The sequence below is a fragment of the Rhinolophus hipposideros genome (assembly GCF_964194185.1).
Source record: "Rhinolophus hipposideros genome assembly, chromosome: 9".
Lineage (NCBI taxonomy): Eukaryota > Metazoa > Chordata > Mammalia > Chiroptera > Rhinolophidae > Rhinolophus > Rhinolophus hipposideros.
Genome location: NC_138055.1, coordinates 21,964,818 through 21,985,773, shown reverse-complemented (window position 1 = coordinate 21,985,773; position 20,956 = coordinate 21,964,818). Strand labels below are relative to the sequence as shown.

Sequence of the window (20,956 nt, the reverse complement as noted above, 5' to 3'; positions counted from 1 at the left end):
GAACCCTCTATCCCAAGCCTTCGCAGATTAGGAATAGAGCCAGTGGTCTGGATTTGCAAAGGGGCGGAACCTATGGCATTGTCCTTGTTGAGAAATTATACTGATCAACTGTCTGCCTTAGGCTCTGTCATCCTAAATGGCTAACTTATGAGCCACTTAGCAAGTCATTTCTCAGACTGTTTAGTGGATCTGCATACCAGATACTCCATCAAAAAAAAAAAGAAGCTTCAAACCACAAAAAGCAATCAATAGTTTTTATCAATAATATTAACAGATGATACCTCAGAGTTCGTTTATTTGATAAATATTTAATCTGCCGGGCACCATGTTAGATGCCAGACAGTGTTGCTCAAAATATGGTGTGGACTACCTTCAGAGGCTCACAAAGCAGTGTGAGAAATGTTAGGACAGCGGTGAGCGTGCGCTGTGATGCGCGTGTGTGACACACGCGAACAGTGCACCTACCCCAGGATTTGGGGAAGAGGCGAAGTTTAAGCAAAGTCCTGAAGAATAAGTAGGAATGATCTATCCATCAATCCATCCATCCAAAAAACATTTGAGTGACAACTTAGCTAAGAGAAGTGAGGTCGGACTGGGGGAGGGGAGGAGAAGCACATCAGGAAAGGAAAGTACGCGTGCCCAGGTCAGAGGACAGGCAGAGGCTGGCACCTGGGAGGAATACAAGTCATGCCAGAGACACAGCTGGAGGCTCAGGTGTAAGTGGCGGTGATGAGAGAGAAGGCTAAGGGGCGTTCAGAAAAGGGCCAAGATGCCACATTAAAGAATGTGGACTATTTGATGAGGGAACTGGGCAATCCCTGAGGAGTTTGAAGCAGGGAAGTGATATTTGGATTTTAACAAGATCCTCCAGAGTGTGGTATAGAGAACAGATGGGCAGCAAGCAAGACAGAAGAGAACATTCAGGAGAAGAGTGCAATGACGTAGACTGATGAAAAATAATGGTGGTTTGGACCAGGATAGTAGCGGCAGGGATAGTAAGCGTGCGGGCTCCAGAGAGACTCCAGTAGCCGAATGGGACAGGACTTGGTGAGTGACTGCAGCTGGCTGAGAGCAAGGAACTGAGAATGGGCCTCAGCTGTTTGCCTTGATGAGCTTTTCTGGGTTCGACAGTGATGTTGTTCACACAGGTTTTTATTTTCCCCGTCAGGTGAGAGGCAAGCCCTTTAGCTCAGGGCAAGCAACGGTTGCGAGGAGGGGTCTAAGGAGAGGAGAGTCACTGAAGGAATTAAAGAGCGCTAAAGAAGAAAGGATTTCCAGGGAAGTCGGAGGGCCAAACTGAGACTGGGAAACATAAATGTATAGAGGCATCTCTCAGTACAAGTGTGTTACTATTTTTCTCATTAGAGTTCAGCAGTGTAGCTGAAGGAGCAAGAAGGTTAACAGTACGATTGATCTAGAACTGGGATGTGATAGAAAGACAAGGGGGCAATGGAGTTGAGAGAACTGATGGAAGATTCCAGAGTGAAAATCATGGGGGCAGGCTAGATATCATGTCCATTTTTTTTGCAGACAAACATGTATTTTTCGGCCAGAGAAGAGATATAAGAAGTGGTCTAATGTGACATAAATAGATGGTTGGAAGAAATAAATGAAAATTAGAAAGGAAAATGGCCAGAAGTAACAAATAGGAACTGATAGAGCACATGGAAAGAGAACTGGGGAGTCAGGGAGCAGGAGTTGACGATCATCTTGTTTTTGTTTTTTGTTTTTGCAAACTACATCTCCTAACTATACCCCCTCCTACAGGAAGGATCCCCGCAGGGGCTTACATTTTTCTGAACTTTGCTAATCATCAGAGAGGGAGCTATTGTTACAAAAGGGTGAGTGCTGCATCCCTTTGGGGGTGCTAGGACCCCAAACAAGGATGAGGATTCCTGGAGAGTGAGGTGCCTGGATTTTTTACTACAGCATTGGTTTGACGTGTCCTCTGTTGACCTTAGCTTTTTATTTGGAGGTGGGGGTTAGGGTCAGATTTCATTTATTGGGATATAAGAGAGAAATGTAGGAATCGATTACAAAAGGGGTTGATGGAAAACCTCAAAGACCTCAAAAGTGTCAGATTGGCTGAAACAAAAAGAAACAATAATTCTTAATGGAGATTAAGAGAGTGATTAAATTTTCTCTTCAATTTTAAGACCAAGAAGTCTCAGTAGCATCCAAAAGATACAGTGTTAGCACAAATGAACATGATGTCATGCAGAAAGCATTTGATGATCTTCCATAATTTTTGTTTGTTTTTTTGGGGAACTGTGATTATAAAGTGTAAAGTAACATCAACAAACATAGCTGACACCTGGAAAGACTTCTGCTTCTCTGTCAGTTTCAGGAAGGTTAGGAAGAGAAGAGAAATATGACGAGAGAGGGTCGGTGGTTTGTTTTTGTTCGTTCCTTAACCAGACAAACCACCCAGGAAAAAACAGTGTGTTTCTTAGAGATAAAGTAAGATGTGTGCAAAATGCCCAGCACAGTGACTGCACTTTCAACTGTGATCTTTAAGTGTTGATTTTCTCTTCTCTCCTTAACAGAACAATTCAACATCAGTGTAGTATACATTGATTTCAACATTAATAAGCTATTTCTTGACATTGTGAGCCTGTCAACACTTACTGAAATGGGATTAACGGTACAGTTTTCCTGCCTGCGGAAGATGCTCTCCGTCACATTCTGCAAATCAAACTTCACAACACACTAAGTAGAAAAAAATGTGTACAGCACTATATTTTAATTTCAGTTCCAATACTGCAATGGCCCAGGGGCATTCCGTAAAAAAACATTGCTCCTATACTGAAATTCTGACTCTAAAAAAGATGAAAAATTGAATGAGCCAAAACGAAATGAATACGAGGCCCTTAAAACTCAAAGGTCCCTGAAATCAACGTTTCTCTTTCAACATGGTATTTTCAAGTGTATCTTTCTCCTTCCATTCTGTCCCCTCTCTTTTCCATCGTCATTCGTTATCCAATCAGTACTTTCCCTTCCCCCCTAATAGGTTCATCTTTTCGGTTCATCTTTTGAAAACCTGAGGTTGCAGCTCTCACGCCTTCCTCGCATTTGTCATTTTAGAATTTGCACCCACTGGTAAGTCATGTCGTGGCTTAATTAAACAACTGTTGGACCAATAGACTGGTGACACTGGTTTTCTATGTATAAGCCTTGGCAGTGGCAAAAGTGATTTTGGTAAAAGTGAGTTTGATCCTGTTCTGGGCTCAGTTCTTGGACCTTCCTCTTTCCTATCCACACCCACTCCCTTGATGATCTCACCCAGTTTCACAGCTTTAAATATCATCTCTAAACGGATGACTCCCAAATTTATATATTTAGTCCAAACCTCTCCTCTGAACTCTAAACTCACAAATCCAGCTACCTACTCAGTATCTCCCCTTGGAGGTCTCATGGGTAACTCATACTTAATGTTCTAAAATCAAGCCCCTGGCATTCCTCTCCAAATCTGCTCCCCCAGAATCTTCTCCATCTCAGTAAATGGCTTTTCTATTGTTCCAGAGCTCAGGCGAAAAACATTCTTACTTTACATCCTCTCTTTCTCTCACACTCGACACCCAGCCTTTCAGAAAATGCTATGGGTTCTCTCCAAAACATAGATCCAGAACTCGACCACTATTCCCACTGCTACCCTCTGTTCACGCACCATTAAATGTGGCCTGAATGATTTCAGCAGCATTCTAGCTGGTTCCTCTCCTTCCCACTTTGGTCTTTTCTTGACATGCAAGCCAGAGTGATCCCATTCAAAATAAACTGATCGTCTCATTTCTCTGCTTAAAACCTCAAATGGCTTCCAATATCATTCAGAGTAAAAGCCAATGACCTTATCATACCTTATATTCCAAATTAGGACCTGTTTGAGAGTGAAAGGAGACACTAAAAATAATCAACAGGCTTTAACTGATCCAAGTGTACGTTTTATGCCATCTTGGACACCTACTTACAAGGACCCACATTTTCTCCCACAGCTCCCCATTATCCTTGACCTCTGACCTCACCTACTATTTTGCACCTCAACCCCTCTGCTTCAGCACCAGCCTCCTCACTCCCGATGCCACCAGGCACACTTCCTGAGGGCCTTTGCTCTTTCCCTGGATAGGCCCACTGCCCATTTCTGCTTTCCTTCAGCTCTTTATTCAAAAGTCTCAGCGAGGCTTTCCCTGGGAGCTCTATCTAAACACTTACAAACAAAACAAACAAACAAACAAAATCCTTCCCCACTTCCTAGCCCCCTTACCTGCCTTCCACCCCCCTTACACTTATCACTAGCTAACATCTGTATATTTCACCTTGTTTAGCACCTTACATTTAGAATGTCAGCTCAAAGGCAGGAATTTTTTACTTTTTGCCCTGTAGCCCCAACTCAAAAAATAGTGGCTGGTGCTATGGAAGGCAGTGTGGAGGTTCCTCAAGAAATTACGAATAGAATTACCATATGACCCAGCAATCGCTCTCCTGGGTATCTACCCCAAAAATATAAAAGCATTTCTCTATAGAGACACGTGTACTCCAATGTTCATTGCAGCTTTGTTTACGGTGGCCAAGACATGGAAACAACCAAAATGTCCTTCGATAGATGAATGGATAAAGAAGTTGTGGTACATATACACAATGGAATACTATTCAGCGTTAAGGAAAGATGATCTAGGAACATTTCTGACAACATGGATGGATCTTGAGAATATAATGCTAAGCGAAATAAGTCAGACAGAAAAAGCAGAGAACCCTATGATTTCACTGATATGTGGTATATAAACCAAAAACAAGACAAACAAATAAGAAACAAGAACTCATAGACACAGACATAGTTTAGTGGTTACCAGAGGGTAAGGGGGGTGGGGGGAGGGAGATGAGGGTAAGGGGGATCAAATATATGGTGATGGAAGGAGAACTGACTCTGGGTGGTGAACACACAATGGGATTTATTGATGATGTAATACGGAATTGTACACCTGAAATTATGTAATTTCATTAACAATTGTCACCCCAATAAATAAATTAAAAAAAAAAAAATAGTGGCTGGGACATAAGAGACATTTTTAAATATTTGTAGAAAGAATGATTGAATCATGACTACTTTGAAAGGATCAGTACTTGGTAGATGTGTAACATCCAACACAATTAATAGACAGTTTTATTATTGTATAGTCATTTTCAAATAATTCAATTCAACAAATGTACTTTAGACATTTATGCCTTGTAGAGGAGGTGTGTTAGGTGCAGAGCCACAAAGCATATACACCGACAGAGGGGACAAAGTTCCTCAAGAAGCAAACACTACAGGAGTAGAAGAGATAGGGGACATGATGTCATAGTTACAAGTGTGTGACACAGAGTGCGCAGCTGTGCAGAGGATGGAGAGATTATACTCACCAAGTTTTCTGGTTACTTTTGGTATCAGAATTAACCAGACTCTTCTGATCACTGATCAGAAGCAATAACTGCCATGTTCATTGGCGTGATTCATTCTCCACATCTTCCATAGTCCCCAATCCCCCAACCCCCACATTCTGATTTGTAGGGTTCTCCATTCCTTGGTAGGAAGCTGCCTGTGTGTCCAGACAAACCTGACCCCCAGATGCCTACTCCTCACCTGCTCTTCATTGTCCAGCCTTAATTATTCAGTGTGAATCATTCGTTACTAACTCAGCATTTACAATCTGCTGTCTCAAAAGTTCCAGAATATTTTGACCAAATATTGGCAAAGTTACACCATCAAATCAATCAAATACAAAGCAAACAGATGCTAAACAGATTTTTCGTTTTTTAATAGCTAGAAAAGAAGATATTTTGGGAAGAATAATCCACCTTTTGAAATCAGTAAATCAAGTTTGATTTAATCTCTGGGTTCTAATTTTTATGTCGCTTCTTCAAACAATTTTGATTGATAACCACTCTGTGGATTTTCTTTAAACTAAAGGCATTTTTTGGAAACGTGTTGTTATAAATCTCTAGCCCCATCCCTACAGGAAGGCTGTGGATAATTGAAGTACTCTAAACAAATATATACAATATTCTATTTTCAAGGAAGTTCAACAAAATTGTAGCAGAGAACATGCTTCAAAGTGAAACATTAATACATGGGATGACTAACTTAGAAAAATTACTTAAGGCAATTACTAGCTAGATAAAAAGTACTCCCCTTTGAAGCCCCCAAAACAAACCAATTAAATAAAAGTATGCTAAATGGTACTGAAGAACTGTGATACTCATTCCCATATAGCTCGTTTTAAATGATATTGGGTAACCTTAACTGCAAACAATCTTTACTTGTTATAGATAATTTTCCTATCTAATGTAAAAAACTATCAACTTTCTGTATGCAAAATTCATGCAACCATATCACAAATTATCAGTTAAACAGTAAGTTGTATACAATACCAATAAGTACCACAGAAATTTAGTTTTAGTTTAGGTTTTGTGCTTCTTTTTTAACATTTGGAGTTATAATAAAGCTTAATCATGTAAATAATTTCAATGCAAACTAATAATTCCGGTTCCGGCACAGGTTAGCTCATTACTTATTTGACTCTCACCAAGTTACTTCAACTCATGAGGTCTCAGTTTCTTTGTCTGTAAATGAGCTTAATGCTGATACCCAATCAATAGGGTTCTTGGGAGAATAAGGCATGCAGTGCACTTTACAGAACGCCCGGCACATGGGAAGGCTTCAGTGGACATTAGCTGCCACGTGACTCAACTGTTGCTGCTGCAGAAACAGGCATGAGCGGATTTCAATGAGTAAAGAAACAAGTAGCTCACCAAAGAACAGTGCTTAGAAAGCAGTCTACTCCTGCATTGCTTTGTTTTATCTTTTAAGTTAAAAAACCCTAAATATCGCTTAGCACATTATAAATGTAAATACCTGTAAAAACCTGATTAAGTAATTTATCATTTTCTGAACATTTGTGCCATACTGACTTTATCATGAGGTATTACAACATAATCCTTCCAATGGCCTAAAGAGACAAATAAATACTCAAATTTTGAAAGGCATATTATCTGTACAACATGTTGGGGAAATCCATCTTGCACTATCTCATAACAATTAATAAATCAATCCATAAATGATCACGTTTAATCTCTCACCTGGTAGATTGCAAGGACTGCGAAGGAAAGGAATGTAAATAGTTTTTGAATCTTTCACACTACCTGGCTTGGCACAAAGGAAGTTTAACCTAGTCTAGTGGAAATTGCACTGGGCTAGAAGTCAGGAAATACAGATTTCAGCTGAGTAATTGTAGACAAATCACTTAAATCTCTTTAGGCTTCAGATTACTCATCAGTCATGTGTTTTTTTCCATGGATGACATTTAGGTTCCTTTTCAAATGCTCTCATTCTAAGAAACACTAGCCAGAGGGATTTTTACCAATATTTGTCATTTTAATACACAACTTCATTTTCCATATCTACAGATTGAAAGGAATGGGACCCTTAATTACAGATTTTGTTCACTCTTGAAAACTTGCCAGAAACTCAGAGATCTTGTCACTGTGTATTCCATCCAATACAAATCCTTCAATCTCTTTTAAAGACAGCAAGCCCTTCCCTGCCAGCACTCCCATCCCCTACCCTGTTTCATTTTCTCCTTAGTGTTTACTAGTATCAAACTCGGACATACTGTATATTTTAATTTATGTTTTCTATCTCCCCCTTCCCTCCACTAGAACCTAAACTTCACGGGGACAGGAATTTTTCTCTCTTTGGTTAACAGCATCTGCAATGGGATCAGACACATAGCAACTCAAAAATTATTTGATGAATAAATGAACGAATAAACATTCTTTAAGATCCTTCCTTAATTGCCTTTCCCCAGCCACAACGTATCCCACATTACCAACTCAGCTTCTCCGCGTTAACTAGGGTTTCTGAATCTTATCCCCTCCCCAAAGCTTCCATTCATTCCTCCCTCTGTGTCGTTTAAGGATATTCTCCTACCCCACCCGTGCTTATCACAGTATTCATTTGTTCATTCATTCAGTTACAGATTCATTAATTGCCTACTGTGATCCAAGCAATGTGCTAAATGCTGGGTACACAGGCACAAATAAGACGGACACATTCCTTACTCTCTTTAACAATCCTCTTGCCTAGTGCTTCATGTGAGACCCAGTCTCCCTCTGTACTTGGCTTCTCTGTGCTGCTGCCTCCCTTCGAATGTTATAAATTTACAATGCCCTGGAGAGAATAAAAAAAGTCTGTGCGGTTTGGTTGGTTGCTATCCAGTTCTGAATAGAGTTCTTTCAATACTGAGTTAACAGAGCAGGGAGCAGCCATGCTCACTTCTAAGGAGATGACAACTACTAGGTCACTTTGGAGTTGCTTTGGGGCTGTTCGCACAATGCTGCTTCCTAAACAGTGATGACCCGAATTCCAGTTCCTTGAGGCCTGACTGTGAAGGACCTAGACTGGCTTGCGACGTCTCCCCACTTCGCTTTGCATTCTGTACCCCGACGTGATCGTAGGTGCTCCTTTGCATCCTGAAAAAGCCTAATTAACCTGTTACCTTTAGCTTCATGGTTATTATTTTCTCTTGCTCTGACTAAGTAGGAGACTAAGTTCCCAGTGACAGAGAGCCTCAACATCTAACCGTGCCAAGCAGCAGGACTCTCTGCGCCTTTTAAACAAAATAGGGAGGTATATTTGAAAATCAAAAATTGTATGTATTTAAGGTATACAGTTTGATCACTCGCTATACATATACCCTGTGAAATAATCAGCACATTCAAGCTGATATGTCCATCAGCTCCGAGGGCTGCCGCTGTTCGCCTGTGGGCAGTGGGAACACCAAGTTCTACCAACGTTCCAGCAAATGTCAGGTGTACAGGAAAGTCTTGTTAATCATGGTCTCATGGCTGTACAGTTGCTCCCCAGAATTTATTCATCTGCTGTAACTGAAACTTTGTACCCCTTGAACAACATCTCCCCAGTCTGTGCCTTTTACCAGGATTTTGGGAGCACTTCATACCGCCCCCCCCCCCAGCATTTCCCAGGTGGTGCTCTGGAGGTCTCTGGAGTTCTGAGACATAGCAACTGGAGTTCTCCAAAAAGAGGGTTCCAGGGACAAATAAGTTTGAGAACATCATATCCTATATTTCCCACTTGGGAATATAGGACACATAATATGAATACGTATGAGCGCATGTATGTATATTTGTCAATGTTTAATTTTGTTAAACCCAGTCAGTGTTTCGCATCGTGGTTTGGCCATGGAACGGTTTATTCCCAGAATACCACTGACATCTCAGAGGACATTCCTTCTCAGGAGAAAGCTGTTGGCAAATTGGTTTTTACCTTCATGTCACAGCCAAATGAATAGCAACCAGTTGTGAGTGTGAACAAAGAGAGAGGCATACCTCTCTCTGCTAGCAGCTCTTGGTGGTTAACAAGAGAGACCCTAGTTTTATGGAACAAGTACTAGACGTAAGGTCAGAAGACTTGTGATTTAGTCCTAGCTCTGTCACATAACTAATTGTATGTTTTTGGGCAAATCACTTCTCCTCTGAGCCTCAATCTGCTCTCCTGTAAAGGAGACACATTTTAAGGTAACCTAATCCCTTTCTTTGAAACTGCTGGCGGCTTTAGGAAGTTTCTATGTAGCAGACTTAACTGATTTAAAAAAGTGTTCTTCTGGGTGGATTTTTAGCCCTATATTGTTTAAGTCCTCTTTCAAGTGACTAGTGTCTTTAATTCTGAAGATACAGAGATCTGGTTTCTTAGACATGAAGCTATAGGATCTCTAAGGCCTTAAAAGCCCTAAGAAGTATTTTAGAATGAACAGGGGAAACAAATTAAGTTGGGAATATATTTATGTTGGCCTGAGTAGTAGGATAATACCTAGAGAAGTCCTCAGAAGTCTTATATAGAATGGAGCAAGATATAGGTCTATGGTATTACAAATATGTAATAAATGAAATATGAGGAAACACCCTGGAGAAAATATTTGACATTAGGTTCATTGGCTTATTTTTCTGATCCCTCAATTCCCAAAGATGGAGATTGAGATATAGAAGTATACTGCAAAATTAATTCATAACTCAGAAGTAATCCTATATATTCCAAAGCAATACAGGGGAGGCAGGTAATAATCATTGCCAGGGAGGCTTGCTCTGGTTCTTCCTTTGACGGAGATTTTCTTCCACTCTCTAACTCAGTAGGGGGACTCATTCCTAAACCTGTCCTCTAAAGGGAAGAAATTCCATGATGGTTTCTTTAGTGTACACTTGCAAATACTGCTTTAGAGGGAACTAGGTAGCCCTGATGTTTTTCTTGCCTTTGTAATATAAGTCGGCTGAAATAACAACTACAATGAAAAATTTTTTAAAACTGGATAGGAAAGGTGACTGTACATTGAAATAACTATCTAACAAATTTTAGTCTCTATCTGCTTGAAATTTGATGTAAGCATTGATGACAATACGTAGATTGGCTCTCAAGAAGACGAGATTTTGCTTCCCCTATAGATTAACTAAATGTTACCTTAGTCATCTCTAAGTAATTGCTGGGCCATTGGAATACGTTCAGTGCGATATTTGCTAAGCAAGCATGCCTGCCATCTGGTTACTGAAACTTTATTTTTGCTGCTTCATGGATACACATGGCCCAGTAGCACTGAGATGTTAGGGAGCTGATATGAGCCTGTGGATCGATTCCAAAGCAATTTGAGAGTTCAAGCCATTCATTTGTTTGCAACACAAAGTGTTCTCCACATAAGAAAACAATGAGTCCAACTTATCTGTCTCTTTCCTGTCCTGTATCTTTAAAAATGTCCATCACGACCAGGTGCACACAGGTTTACAATATTAAGCCAACGTGAGGGACCATGAAGAATGAGAAACAGTCTGTGTGCTGTTTGTGCCACATCCTTTGTGGCTGGTGCCAGCAGCACTATTCCTGGTCTGTAGAGTGCCCACAGAGGAAGCAGTGGGATCATATGGCAAAAGTCCATATATGGTGGTAGGAGGAAGCAAGTCCCAAACCAACCTTTTCATCAGGCTCCCGGCAAGCACCCCTGCCCCAAAACCAAAGGCAGACTTGGTAGCACCGAGTGCAATGCCTGACACATAGTAGGGGCTCGATAAATGCTTATTAAATATTATCATCTGGAAAGTCTGTGAACAGTGATATAAATGACCGCCAGAAGAGTGCTTATCTTAGTCTCTGTAGCTATTGTACCTCGTGCGTTGCATGTATGCCTCACAACTAGTGTAAGCGTTCTCAGCCTTGGTACTAGTGACATTTTGGGCTAATAACTCTTTGTTGGGAATGGGAGGGGCGTTGTCTTCTACTGTAGGAGATGTAGCAGCATCCTTGGCTCCCACCCACTGGACGCCAGGAGTGTCTCTCCCCCCAGCAAAATGTCTCCAGATATTGCCAGATGTCCCCTGGGGTGGGGGGGGGTGGCAAAATCACTGTGAGTTGAGAACCACCTATTTAGTCTGTGTATTCGTGAAATGTACTAGAATTAGGAAGATTATACTCCGTCTTCTCTTTTTTTCCAAATCGATATTTCTTGATCTACATGTTGAAGATATTGTATTCTCTTACTCTGCTTTCACCCAATGTTCTCTGAATGTTCTTATATATCTGGAGGTACATCTAGGTATATCCATATAAGTTAAAAAGACTTGTTTCCCTCTTAGAGGAGGGAAAATATGAAACAAAGAGAAATCATTCTGCGCAGAAATTGGACTAGTAGCTAAGGAAGCTGTTTTGCAGAATTAAATTGAGATGGTCCTGGGCCCAGGATAGATCTAAGATCCTAAACTGGTGGTGAGTCTATGAATACAGAAAGAGCTTTTGTATCTTAAAAGAAACTATCTTCATTTGTTTGCTATGCACTCTTGTAATATTAACAAAACAAATGCCACTGTTATACAAAGTATTCTTCTGACAAACAGATTGCTTTCTCTCTTGGCTTTATTTTTATTTACTTCCTATTTATGTTAACCGGTTCAGGAAGATACCAGCATGGGCTCCCGGTGCAGGCTGTCTCAATAACTCCTGCCCCTTCAGAAGCACAGTAAGTAGTCCAGCTGACAAAATCTTTAGCCTTTCAAACCTCTAAGGTAAAGTGATGACGTTGAAAAAATGAAAATCTTAGAATTCCAACTTAAACTCAGCCAGTGGGCCACCTGCTGGAAAATGACTACACGTCTATGTCTAAGGGTGAGAAATAATTTATGACAAATAAAGCTCATGAAAAATTCTAATTTCATTCATGTTGCTACAGGTATACCTTCATGCTTTAAAAAAAATGTGGGCTGGTAACATTTTTCTACCTTACTTACAGTGGAGAGTTAAACGTGTGCCCTTACCTCTCCTCCAGTGCACGGAAATGGATTGGAGTATCTAGAAGTGCAAATAGCTCCCTTCTTGACAACATCATCTTCTAGGCCAAAAGTAGCTGAGCAGTTAGTTGCAAAGTATTTGTAAGGCTTCCATGTCTTCCCAAAGTCCTGGGAGCGGTCCAGCACCATGGCTGCCGGCCTGGGGGACTTGAACACCATAATTAGATGAGTGAAGTAGAATTCAGCTTCCAGGTCTAACTGGATCTTTTCTCTGTGCACATCTTCAGCCGACTGCCACCACGTGCGAGGAAACCTGAAGGACGAGTCTGCCATGGCAGCTGGCAGGTGAGCCAGGTGAGGCTGGGCAGCATTGCATTTGTCACATTTGGGCTGCTGACAAGTCAGATCAGTGTTCTCGCTATAGAAGCAGTACAGTTCCGTGGCATTCTGACCACAGGTGGTGTCTGCCCAGAGTTTTCTCCCTAAAGCCAAATTTCCCATCTGAGGGTTACAGGCTTTTTCGCAGCGGGAGCTCACTTCAGCTACTCCATTCAGTCCTAGGGAAGGGAAAGCATATGTTATTGAAGACAAGCCCATCTGGAAAGCTCTTCTGTCCATCTAGTCCATCTTCAATAGTCAAGTTATCCCCCAAAGAACTTGAGACCTTCAGTAAAGAGGAAATTCTACCAAATTTGAGCATGAATACTGTTCTGCATTTACAGAGCATTTGTGTATGCAAATGTGTGAGTGTGCACATGTGTGTGCACATTTCATGTTCAGATGTAAAATGCACATGAAAGAAGATAAAATCACTTCAGGTAAAAGGCAAGAGAAAGGAAAATGGAAACATTGGGGTAAAGATAATGGACCTAAATCTTTTCAAGTACTTGGCTTTCTAAACATTCTCTATATTTGAAATATACTTACCTGTTTTTGACATCATAATATCAAAAAACAATGTTTTTAAGATCACCCAACTTAAATCTTTCAAATATAATTTGAGTCCTTAGTATTATCTCACATATTTATAAGAATGTATTAAGGAGGAAATGTAGAATTTATTATATTTTTAAGCCAAATATGAAGGGACAAATTCCCTAGGGAAAACAATATAAAGAATTTAATCAATCTATGATGGGATCTCATTTAGGGAGGCAAAACTAGAGACCATTGGCGCTCAAATGTGCCATATCTATTTTTAATATTAAGTAAATATAACTTCTAAGCTGCTAAATGGCAGGAAAGCTTATTTGGCATCTCTTCGCCTTCTGAGTGTTTCTACCTGTGATAGGTTATATAGTAGTTACCTTTGCTTAACAGAAGAATGTTTACAGTCTGGCTGCCACTAACAGCACCTTTAAACATTATCCGTGAACTAAAACACCTTCTTAAAGTAACATGCACTCCCAGCCAAACAAAGGTCCAACAGACTTCAATGTTTCAAAATTACTTACAATGATAAACATCACCCACTTATTAACATGCTGACTACATGTTATAATCCTTTAATTTGGGCTTCTCATTTTAATTATGAATGCTTTAAGCAAAATCATCTGTTTAAATGTTAAAACAGACAGGGAAAGAAAGAAAAGTCAAACCCCAAATTCTGGCTAATTGAACATTTCTGCTTCTTAAGAGGGAGCACCTCTGAACTGTTATCACCATACTGTTGGAGAAGCCAAATGACAGCTTAGACTAAAACAGTGACATTTCATTCACTGATGGTCACCAGCCCCACATTGCACCCAAGAGAAAGGGATTCCTGAGGCAGATTTTTAAAATGTCACGTGCAAGTGTGCATGATGCGTGGACTCTGTATGCCACTGCTCTGATGAGCTGAGCAGCGGTTGCTTGTGGCTAGGATCACCCAAACACACAATGTGCTATGACTCACCTGTAAAGCATTTCGGGGAAAATCGTATACTGCCTGTACAAGTATTTTTGACTTGAAACACTTGGCTTGTGATATTTATTTACAACCTCATGGTTGCTTGCATGTTTTTGCCATAACATGGTTTGAAAAGGGAAAGGTTTATTCGAGTTCACTTCGTGATTGGGGCAGCGTGTGTAAGTCCACGCGGGGTACATAAGCAAGAAGAGCTGAAGTAAAATCTTAGACCTTTAACGGTCCCTTGGGGGAAAGTACTGAATAATTTCAAATGCCCCTAAACTAATCAGAAGTCCAGAAAAGGTTGGAGCCGGATGAATAATGGGTGGACAAAACACTTGGACATCCCTAAAGAAGTGATCAGCCAAATGTATAGCAAGGATGCTGTTATGAGCCTGACTCGTTTGGGATGTAGAGTCTAAAGCCTGGCTTTTACTGGCTGCCGGCGTCTCTGGGGGCAGAGTGAAGGAAGCCTGAAGGGAAGGGAGAAGTGATGCTTTCTATCTACCAGTCTGTTTCTCCAGCCCACACTCCCCTTTCTGGAGCGCGATGTGTTTGAGAGACCAGAGGACAGATGATTTCCTCACTTTCTTTCCCCCTCACACACTGAGTTGCACTTAACGCCTAACTGGAAGCCAGGTGACCCTCAAGAGGGAGGGAGAGAAACAGAAGGGGCTCCGGAATTTAGAAAGGGCGAGCTAAGAATGGTTGGCCAAGGGCAGCCCAAGAAAGCCGGAATGGGAGAGGGAGAGAGAGCGCAGCAGACGACGCCTCTGCTGGTAGTCCAGTCACCGGGACGGGGAGCAGACCCGCCTCCGACCTCCTGCGGAGCCTCGGCCAGGGTACCAATTCCCCAGGGGCGGCCAGCCAGCTCTGGGCAACCCAAAGTGATCACCACCGACCGTCCCAGACCCGGGTCTCACTGCGTTCCAGCCACTGACCCGGTGAGAGGGCACTCACCCCGCCCCAGGTGCCCCTACCTGGCTCCCTAGTACCGAGCACGAGGTCGTGGACGACGGCGATCGCTCTCCACCGGAGAGCGGCCCCGGCCCACGCGCGCCCAGGGTCGCTGGGCCACCCCTCCCTATTATTCCTCAGGCCATGAAGTGCCGGGGGATGGCGAGCTTGGTCCTTTGTTCCCTCACAAAGTGGAAAGGCAGTTTTTTACTAGTCCAAACCCAGAAAGAAACTAAGGTCGCGGTATGTCCGGCAGGGCGCACCCAGGATATCGGGTGATCCAAGGGCATGTGCATCGCAGTTGCAAAAAAATCAATAGTATTTTAAACTGCGAAGAGCGGGGAAAGGAGGCGGAACATGGCCACTCATTTCATCCTCGGGAGCTGAGCTCGGCGCTCCCAGCCCGCACTCCCCTGCACCCCCGAGTCCCGAGGTGGAGAACAGAAGGAGCGAGGGAAGCGGGGTGGGGGCCCGGCGGAGTCACCACCCACCTGCGGCCACCGCGGAGCAGCCCCAGAGCAGCAGCAGCGGCGCGCAGCTCCCCATGGCCGGGAGGAGCCGGGAGGAGCCGGGCCGGGCGGGTGCGGGAGGGAGCGGAGCCCTCTCGGCTGCGGGACGAAGCGCCAGCAGTCCTGGGGAGGAACCGGGGCTCCTTATTTCTTCCTCCTCCTGGGGCGCCAGGCTCGGTCAGTGGGCGCCGGTGGCGGGGAGCCGCGGGCCGGGGCCGCGCCGGGAGCTGGGGTGACTCTCGCGCACCGGCCTGGAGGGGCCGGGGCACCTTGGGGGCGGCGGGAGCCCCGGGACCATCGCCGGCCTGGCGGCTCTGCCCCGCGGAGCGGTCCTGCGGCTCCTCCGCCGCTAGCCCGGGGTTCGGCGCCCGCAGCAGCTGCTGAACTCTGCGAGACCTTTCACTTCCCGGCCGCCGCCGCCGCCGCCCGGGCGTCCTCCGCGGCTTTTACCACCTCCTCTGGCTGCTGCGTCTCGGTGCCGTCCTTTTCCATGGGCAGTTCCATGGGATGCATTTTTATTGCACCGACAGCGCGGCGCTCCGGTGCCAGCCCTCCTCCCCAGCACCTCCACCCCTTCCTCCAGCCCGCCCCCCACGCCCCGCGCTCGCCTGACAGCCGGGGCCGCGCAGCCCGCGCTGCAGGGTCGCCACGGCGGCCGGGGGAGACAGGTCCCCGCGCCCGGCTGGCCGCCCCCGCTGCTTCGCGGCCGGCCGGTCCCGCCCGCCTCCGTCCCGGCGCGCGCCCGTCACCTCGGCCCCCAGCTCCCCTCGCGCCCCTCGTGGCGCGCGCCCTGCATCTCCCTGCGTGACCCTGCTGGTGCCCTCCAGCACCCACAGGCCTCCTCTGGGAAGCAATCTACCACCTTCTCCCGGAACATTCCAGAGAGCAGTTGACTCCCTCTTGATCAGGTCAGGGCATGCCAAGGGGCTTAAAAAACCGCGAAGCAGGCTAGCGCCTACTTCTCACATCCCCCAGCAAGACGAGCCCTCCCTCTCTCCCAGCACCCCGGCCACCCCTTCTCCAGGAGTCTCACGACCTGGGGAAGGAAGCCCCCAACCCAGCCCGAGGTGACCGGTGTCCGAGAGCACTAATTGCTAAGTGGTGTTCGCTGCTTCTCTGCCGCCTTTGTGGGCGGGGGCGGACGGTTCAGCTAAACAATCAATACTTTATCCCAGGTGTATCCATTGTGACATAAAACGGATTCCCTAATTCAAACTCAAGGTACTGAAAGAAAGGGGTTTTAGGATTAGCTGGTGGGCAGTTCAAGAACAGCGTAGTGTAGAGACGGGGCGTGACAAAAAGCAGGTCCTTGGCCCTTGTAAGCACTCTCACCCTGTAGGGTGTATTGTACTGTGAAACAATAATGTTGTGAAATAGTTACCGGGAGGAATTTAGTAGCAACCCCAAGTAACTAATTGTGGATAGAATTACTCAAGACTGCTTGCTGCTTATGGAAGGAGATTAAACAGCACTTGAGTCTGGAACTTGTTTGCAAGTTCCATGAAAACATAATTCGATGTACACATCCAGGGAAATTTGCAAAAGTTAAGTAAAAAGCAATTTTTTATTGCAGTGTTCATTTTATGCCGTTGACTATTTTCCAGAAAATTGACTACTTTACAGATATCATTCAGTTGTGTGTGTTACTGATGAGGACAATTCAGAGCTTTGGGGCACATGGAGATATTATTTGTAATGACTCCGCTGGGGATATATAAGAAGTTTCTATCTCCCAGGAGAAACCTGGGGTGAGGTCAGCATCATCCATTTGGGAGACATCAAAATTATACTTCTCGTCAACAGTGGGAAGTGGCAAATGGTATGGGAGTGCAATGTGTATTAACACTTTAGAAAACAAAACTTTTGAGTTTTCAAATATTACCAGTATTAGGACTTTCTTCATAGCTTATAGATAATGTTCCCAATGGAGTCACTGAAACCAAACAACTCCAAATTATTCTTTTTACCAAATAAATGATAGGAAATCATTTCCTTACAGGTAAAGCAGTCTTTTATAATCTGCACAAAACATTATTATGTTTTTCTTATATTCTTCATTATTCTTAACTGAGAACACTTATTTGGTATGTAGTAAATTTTCATTAAATATTTTTGACTGAGTTATATAAAACTATGGCTATATACTAAGAAACAGAGGTTAAGAAAAAACTGAAATCAAAATGATTCTTCATATTCTAAATGAATCTCTCCATTTACACCAATACTTTATATATGAAGCAGCTCAGGAGAGAAAAGTAATTAGCATTCTAATCAATTTCATTTGGTTATATAGTCTAATTTAGTTCTAAATTCTAATTTAATTTAATTCTACTTTAGTTATAAATTCTATTTTCATTTTGAAGAAGCTACCTGGGAAAAATTGGCCTGCATAAGGAAATCTTACTCAGTGATACATGTATCATTGCCTATAATTGTTTTTGAAAATTTCAAAACAATGGATTCAAAATTTCTTTTAAAAAAAATTATGAATTAGTAGGAAGCTTAACAAACCTACGGATTTTCAATAACAAGTTTCCAGAAGCCACATAATTGACAAATTAAATTTAGAATATTCCTGAGAACTTGGAAGAAAGCTAAAAGGGCCTTTAAGAACTAAAATAGATAGAAAAAATTGACGTGCCAAAAACTTTATTCATGGGAGAGCTCTTTAGGTCTTCACTTAAATTATTCATGCAATGTTAATAAGTTTGGTTATGCCATTTTTCTAGGCCACAGCATATTAGAATTAACAAATTAGAACAGAGCAGGATGTTGTTAAAACAAGGAATGAGCTGAAGCAACCTGGTAATAAGGAGGATGAGAGAACTATAAAAAGTAGCCATAAGGACAAAAAACCCCACAGCAGTCTGAGGTCTTTTAGTGCAGAGAAAAAGCACCAAAAGGCTATAAAGCTGTCACTCTATTATAACTTACTACAATATGTGAGGTTCCTAATGGATCATAGGATATTCAACATCAGAAGAGACCTTAGCGATCATTGAGCCCAACTTTTCACCCTATCAGGAATCCTCTCCACAAAATCTCTGTCCAATGGTCATCCAGGTTTTGTTCCAAAAATCTCAGTAAACGAAAGCCTCAGAAGCAGCCCTTTTCATTTTGGGTACTGTTTTATTTAACTAGGACACCTCTCATCTTAAATTTCTACCTATGTTTACAGTTTAGTCGTCTGCAACTAAACAGAATAGGTCCACTTTCTTTCCTAATAGGTATTTAAAGATTTTAAAAATTAAATTCATTGGAGTGACATTGTTTAATAACATTATATAAGTTGCAAGTGTACAATTCTATATCATCTGTATATTGCATTGTGTGTTCACCACCCAAAGTCTAGTCTCCCTCCATCACCAGATATTTGATCCCTTTTGCCCTCTTCATCCTTCCCCAACCTCCTTCCCCTCTGGTAACTATGCTTCTGTTTTCTCTGTCTAGGAGTTTGTTTGTTTTGTTTGTTCATTTGTTATTTTTATTTGTTATAGCCCACATGTGAGTGAAATCACGTGGTTCTTGTCCTTTTGCATATGATTTATTTCATTTAGCATGATACTCTCAAGATCTATCCATGTTGTCACAAATGGCAATATTTCATCCTTTCTTATGGTTGAATAGTATTCCATTGTATATACTATGTACCACATCTTCTTTATCCAACCAATGACACTTAAATTGTTTCCATGTCTTGGTTACTGTGTATAATGCTGTGGGTATTTGAAGATTTGAAGTCAAGTTTTGTTGCTCTTCTTAACTATTGTCTTCTCCAAGTGTTTGTTTAATAACCCATATGGTATGATTTCCAAACCTTTCTTAATCACCCCTTTCAGATATACTACAGTTTGTCAATGTTGCTTTTATACTCTGCATCTAGAATTCAACTCTAGGTTTGTCTGATCAGTGTAGAATAAAACAGAACTAGTAGTTCCCTTTACTTAGGTCTAGGACTTAATTTCTGTAAGCTAAAAATGCATTAGCAGTTTTGTGATGTTGGCTGATATTAAGCTTGAAGCAAACTAAAATCCCCTTTTCATATATTGATGTCTTAAAGAGTCATTAATAAAAGGTAAAATATATTTTGTTTAACCAGAGAAAGAGTTCCATTAAAATACATTGCAGGTAGTAAGCATTCAATAAATATTAATTTAAAGAACAAAAGTTAACAAAGTTAAATTGTAAAATTTGAAAAGTGGTTAAAATTTTGAAAAGAAATTGTTAGTCCTGAATGGGATTAGTACTTGTTTTCTGAATAAAAATCACTTGTGTGGAAAACTTGATTCTTCGACAACACTGTATACACATGATATTCCTGTACACTTCCTTCCAAGGGAAGGAAAGACTTTGAAACAGTGATTTTTTTTTTTTAGTATACCTTTTAGTACATCTTTCTTCCATGGAACTATAAACATGATCCATTTATCCTCAAAGCATCTATGTGTCGGAAAGAACAGGAATATTTGCACTCATTTAAAGAGAAAGAAAGTGATATAAAAGGTGTAAGTGCCAAACTTAGGTCTTTCAATAAGTATACACTGGAGATAGAACATGGATTTTTCATATTTTTTTAAAAAATCATTGCTATCCATCAATTTTCCACAAATATGATCTTACCTCTCCTTGAACTAGAAGAGTATTGGGAGAGAATGAATTGTTTCCATTGACATAATCCTATGTTTAGTTTTCTACCCCGGTCTATGTCCTTCAAATGCCATTTAAAAACATCATCTTGAGAATTTCCTTAAATTTTAATCTAAGCCTTCTGCCACTGGCACCGTTTCTTATTTCATGTGCTTCCTGGCTACAGCTGCTCATTCCTAGGAAGGGAGTGAGAGCTTTTGAAAATACATGTACTCTTCTAAGAAGGTAAGCGGTACTTTTCTTTAAAAAAAAAACACGAAAAACTGCACGCATGCTCTCTCATGTTTAAATTAATTATATGGAGCCTAGAAAGTTCAAACAAACAAGAACACTTTTGTTGTTATTACAGAGATAGCTGCTCTGGGCAGCACTGTATTGACACAAATTTTAAACACTTTCTCTTTTATATAGCTCTTAGCTAAAACTTTCTGCACATGTTGCTATTTCTGACATTGATGAAAAGATGCTTGGAGTCAAATTAGTACTTTCTTTTAAAATGTAGGGAAATAGAAAAAGAAACAATTGCCTATGGCCTGGTGAAGATGAAAGAATAGTAAACAGCATGGGTGATTCCTTTTATTTATATCTTCTATATTGTCGTGTAATAGTTAGGTCATGGACTGTGAGGGCTGACTTCCCAGTT

The 20,956-nt window shown here is 42.0% G+C and overlaps 1 protein-coding gene across 2 annotated transcripts in view; it reads right to left on the bottom strand.

The window, feature by feature from the left end:
- Positions 1–16,207, bottom strand: part of NTN4 (netrin 4) — a 96,661-nt gene extending 80,454 nt beyond the window's left edge. The window contains exons 1-2 of one of the 2 annotated variants that reach the window (XM_081060396.1): positions 15,649–16,207; positions 12,340–12,869 (exon numbers count right to left, since the gene is read on the bottom strand). In XM_081060396.1, the coding sequence (XP_080916522.1) occupies positions 12,340–12,869; positions 15,649–15,703 (585 nt within the window). In that variant the 5' untranslated portion in view covers positions 15,704–16,207. The remainder of the gene's footprint in view (positions 1–12,339; positions 12,870–15,648) is intronic. The other variant, XM_081060395.1, reaches the window with a different exon arrangement.
- Positions 16,208–20,956: the final 4,749 nt, after the last annotated feature.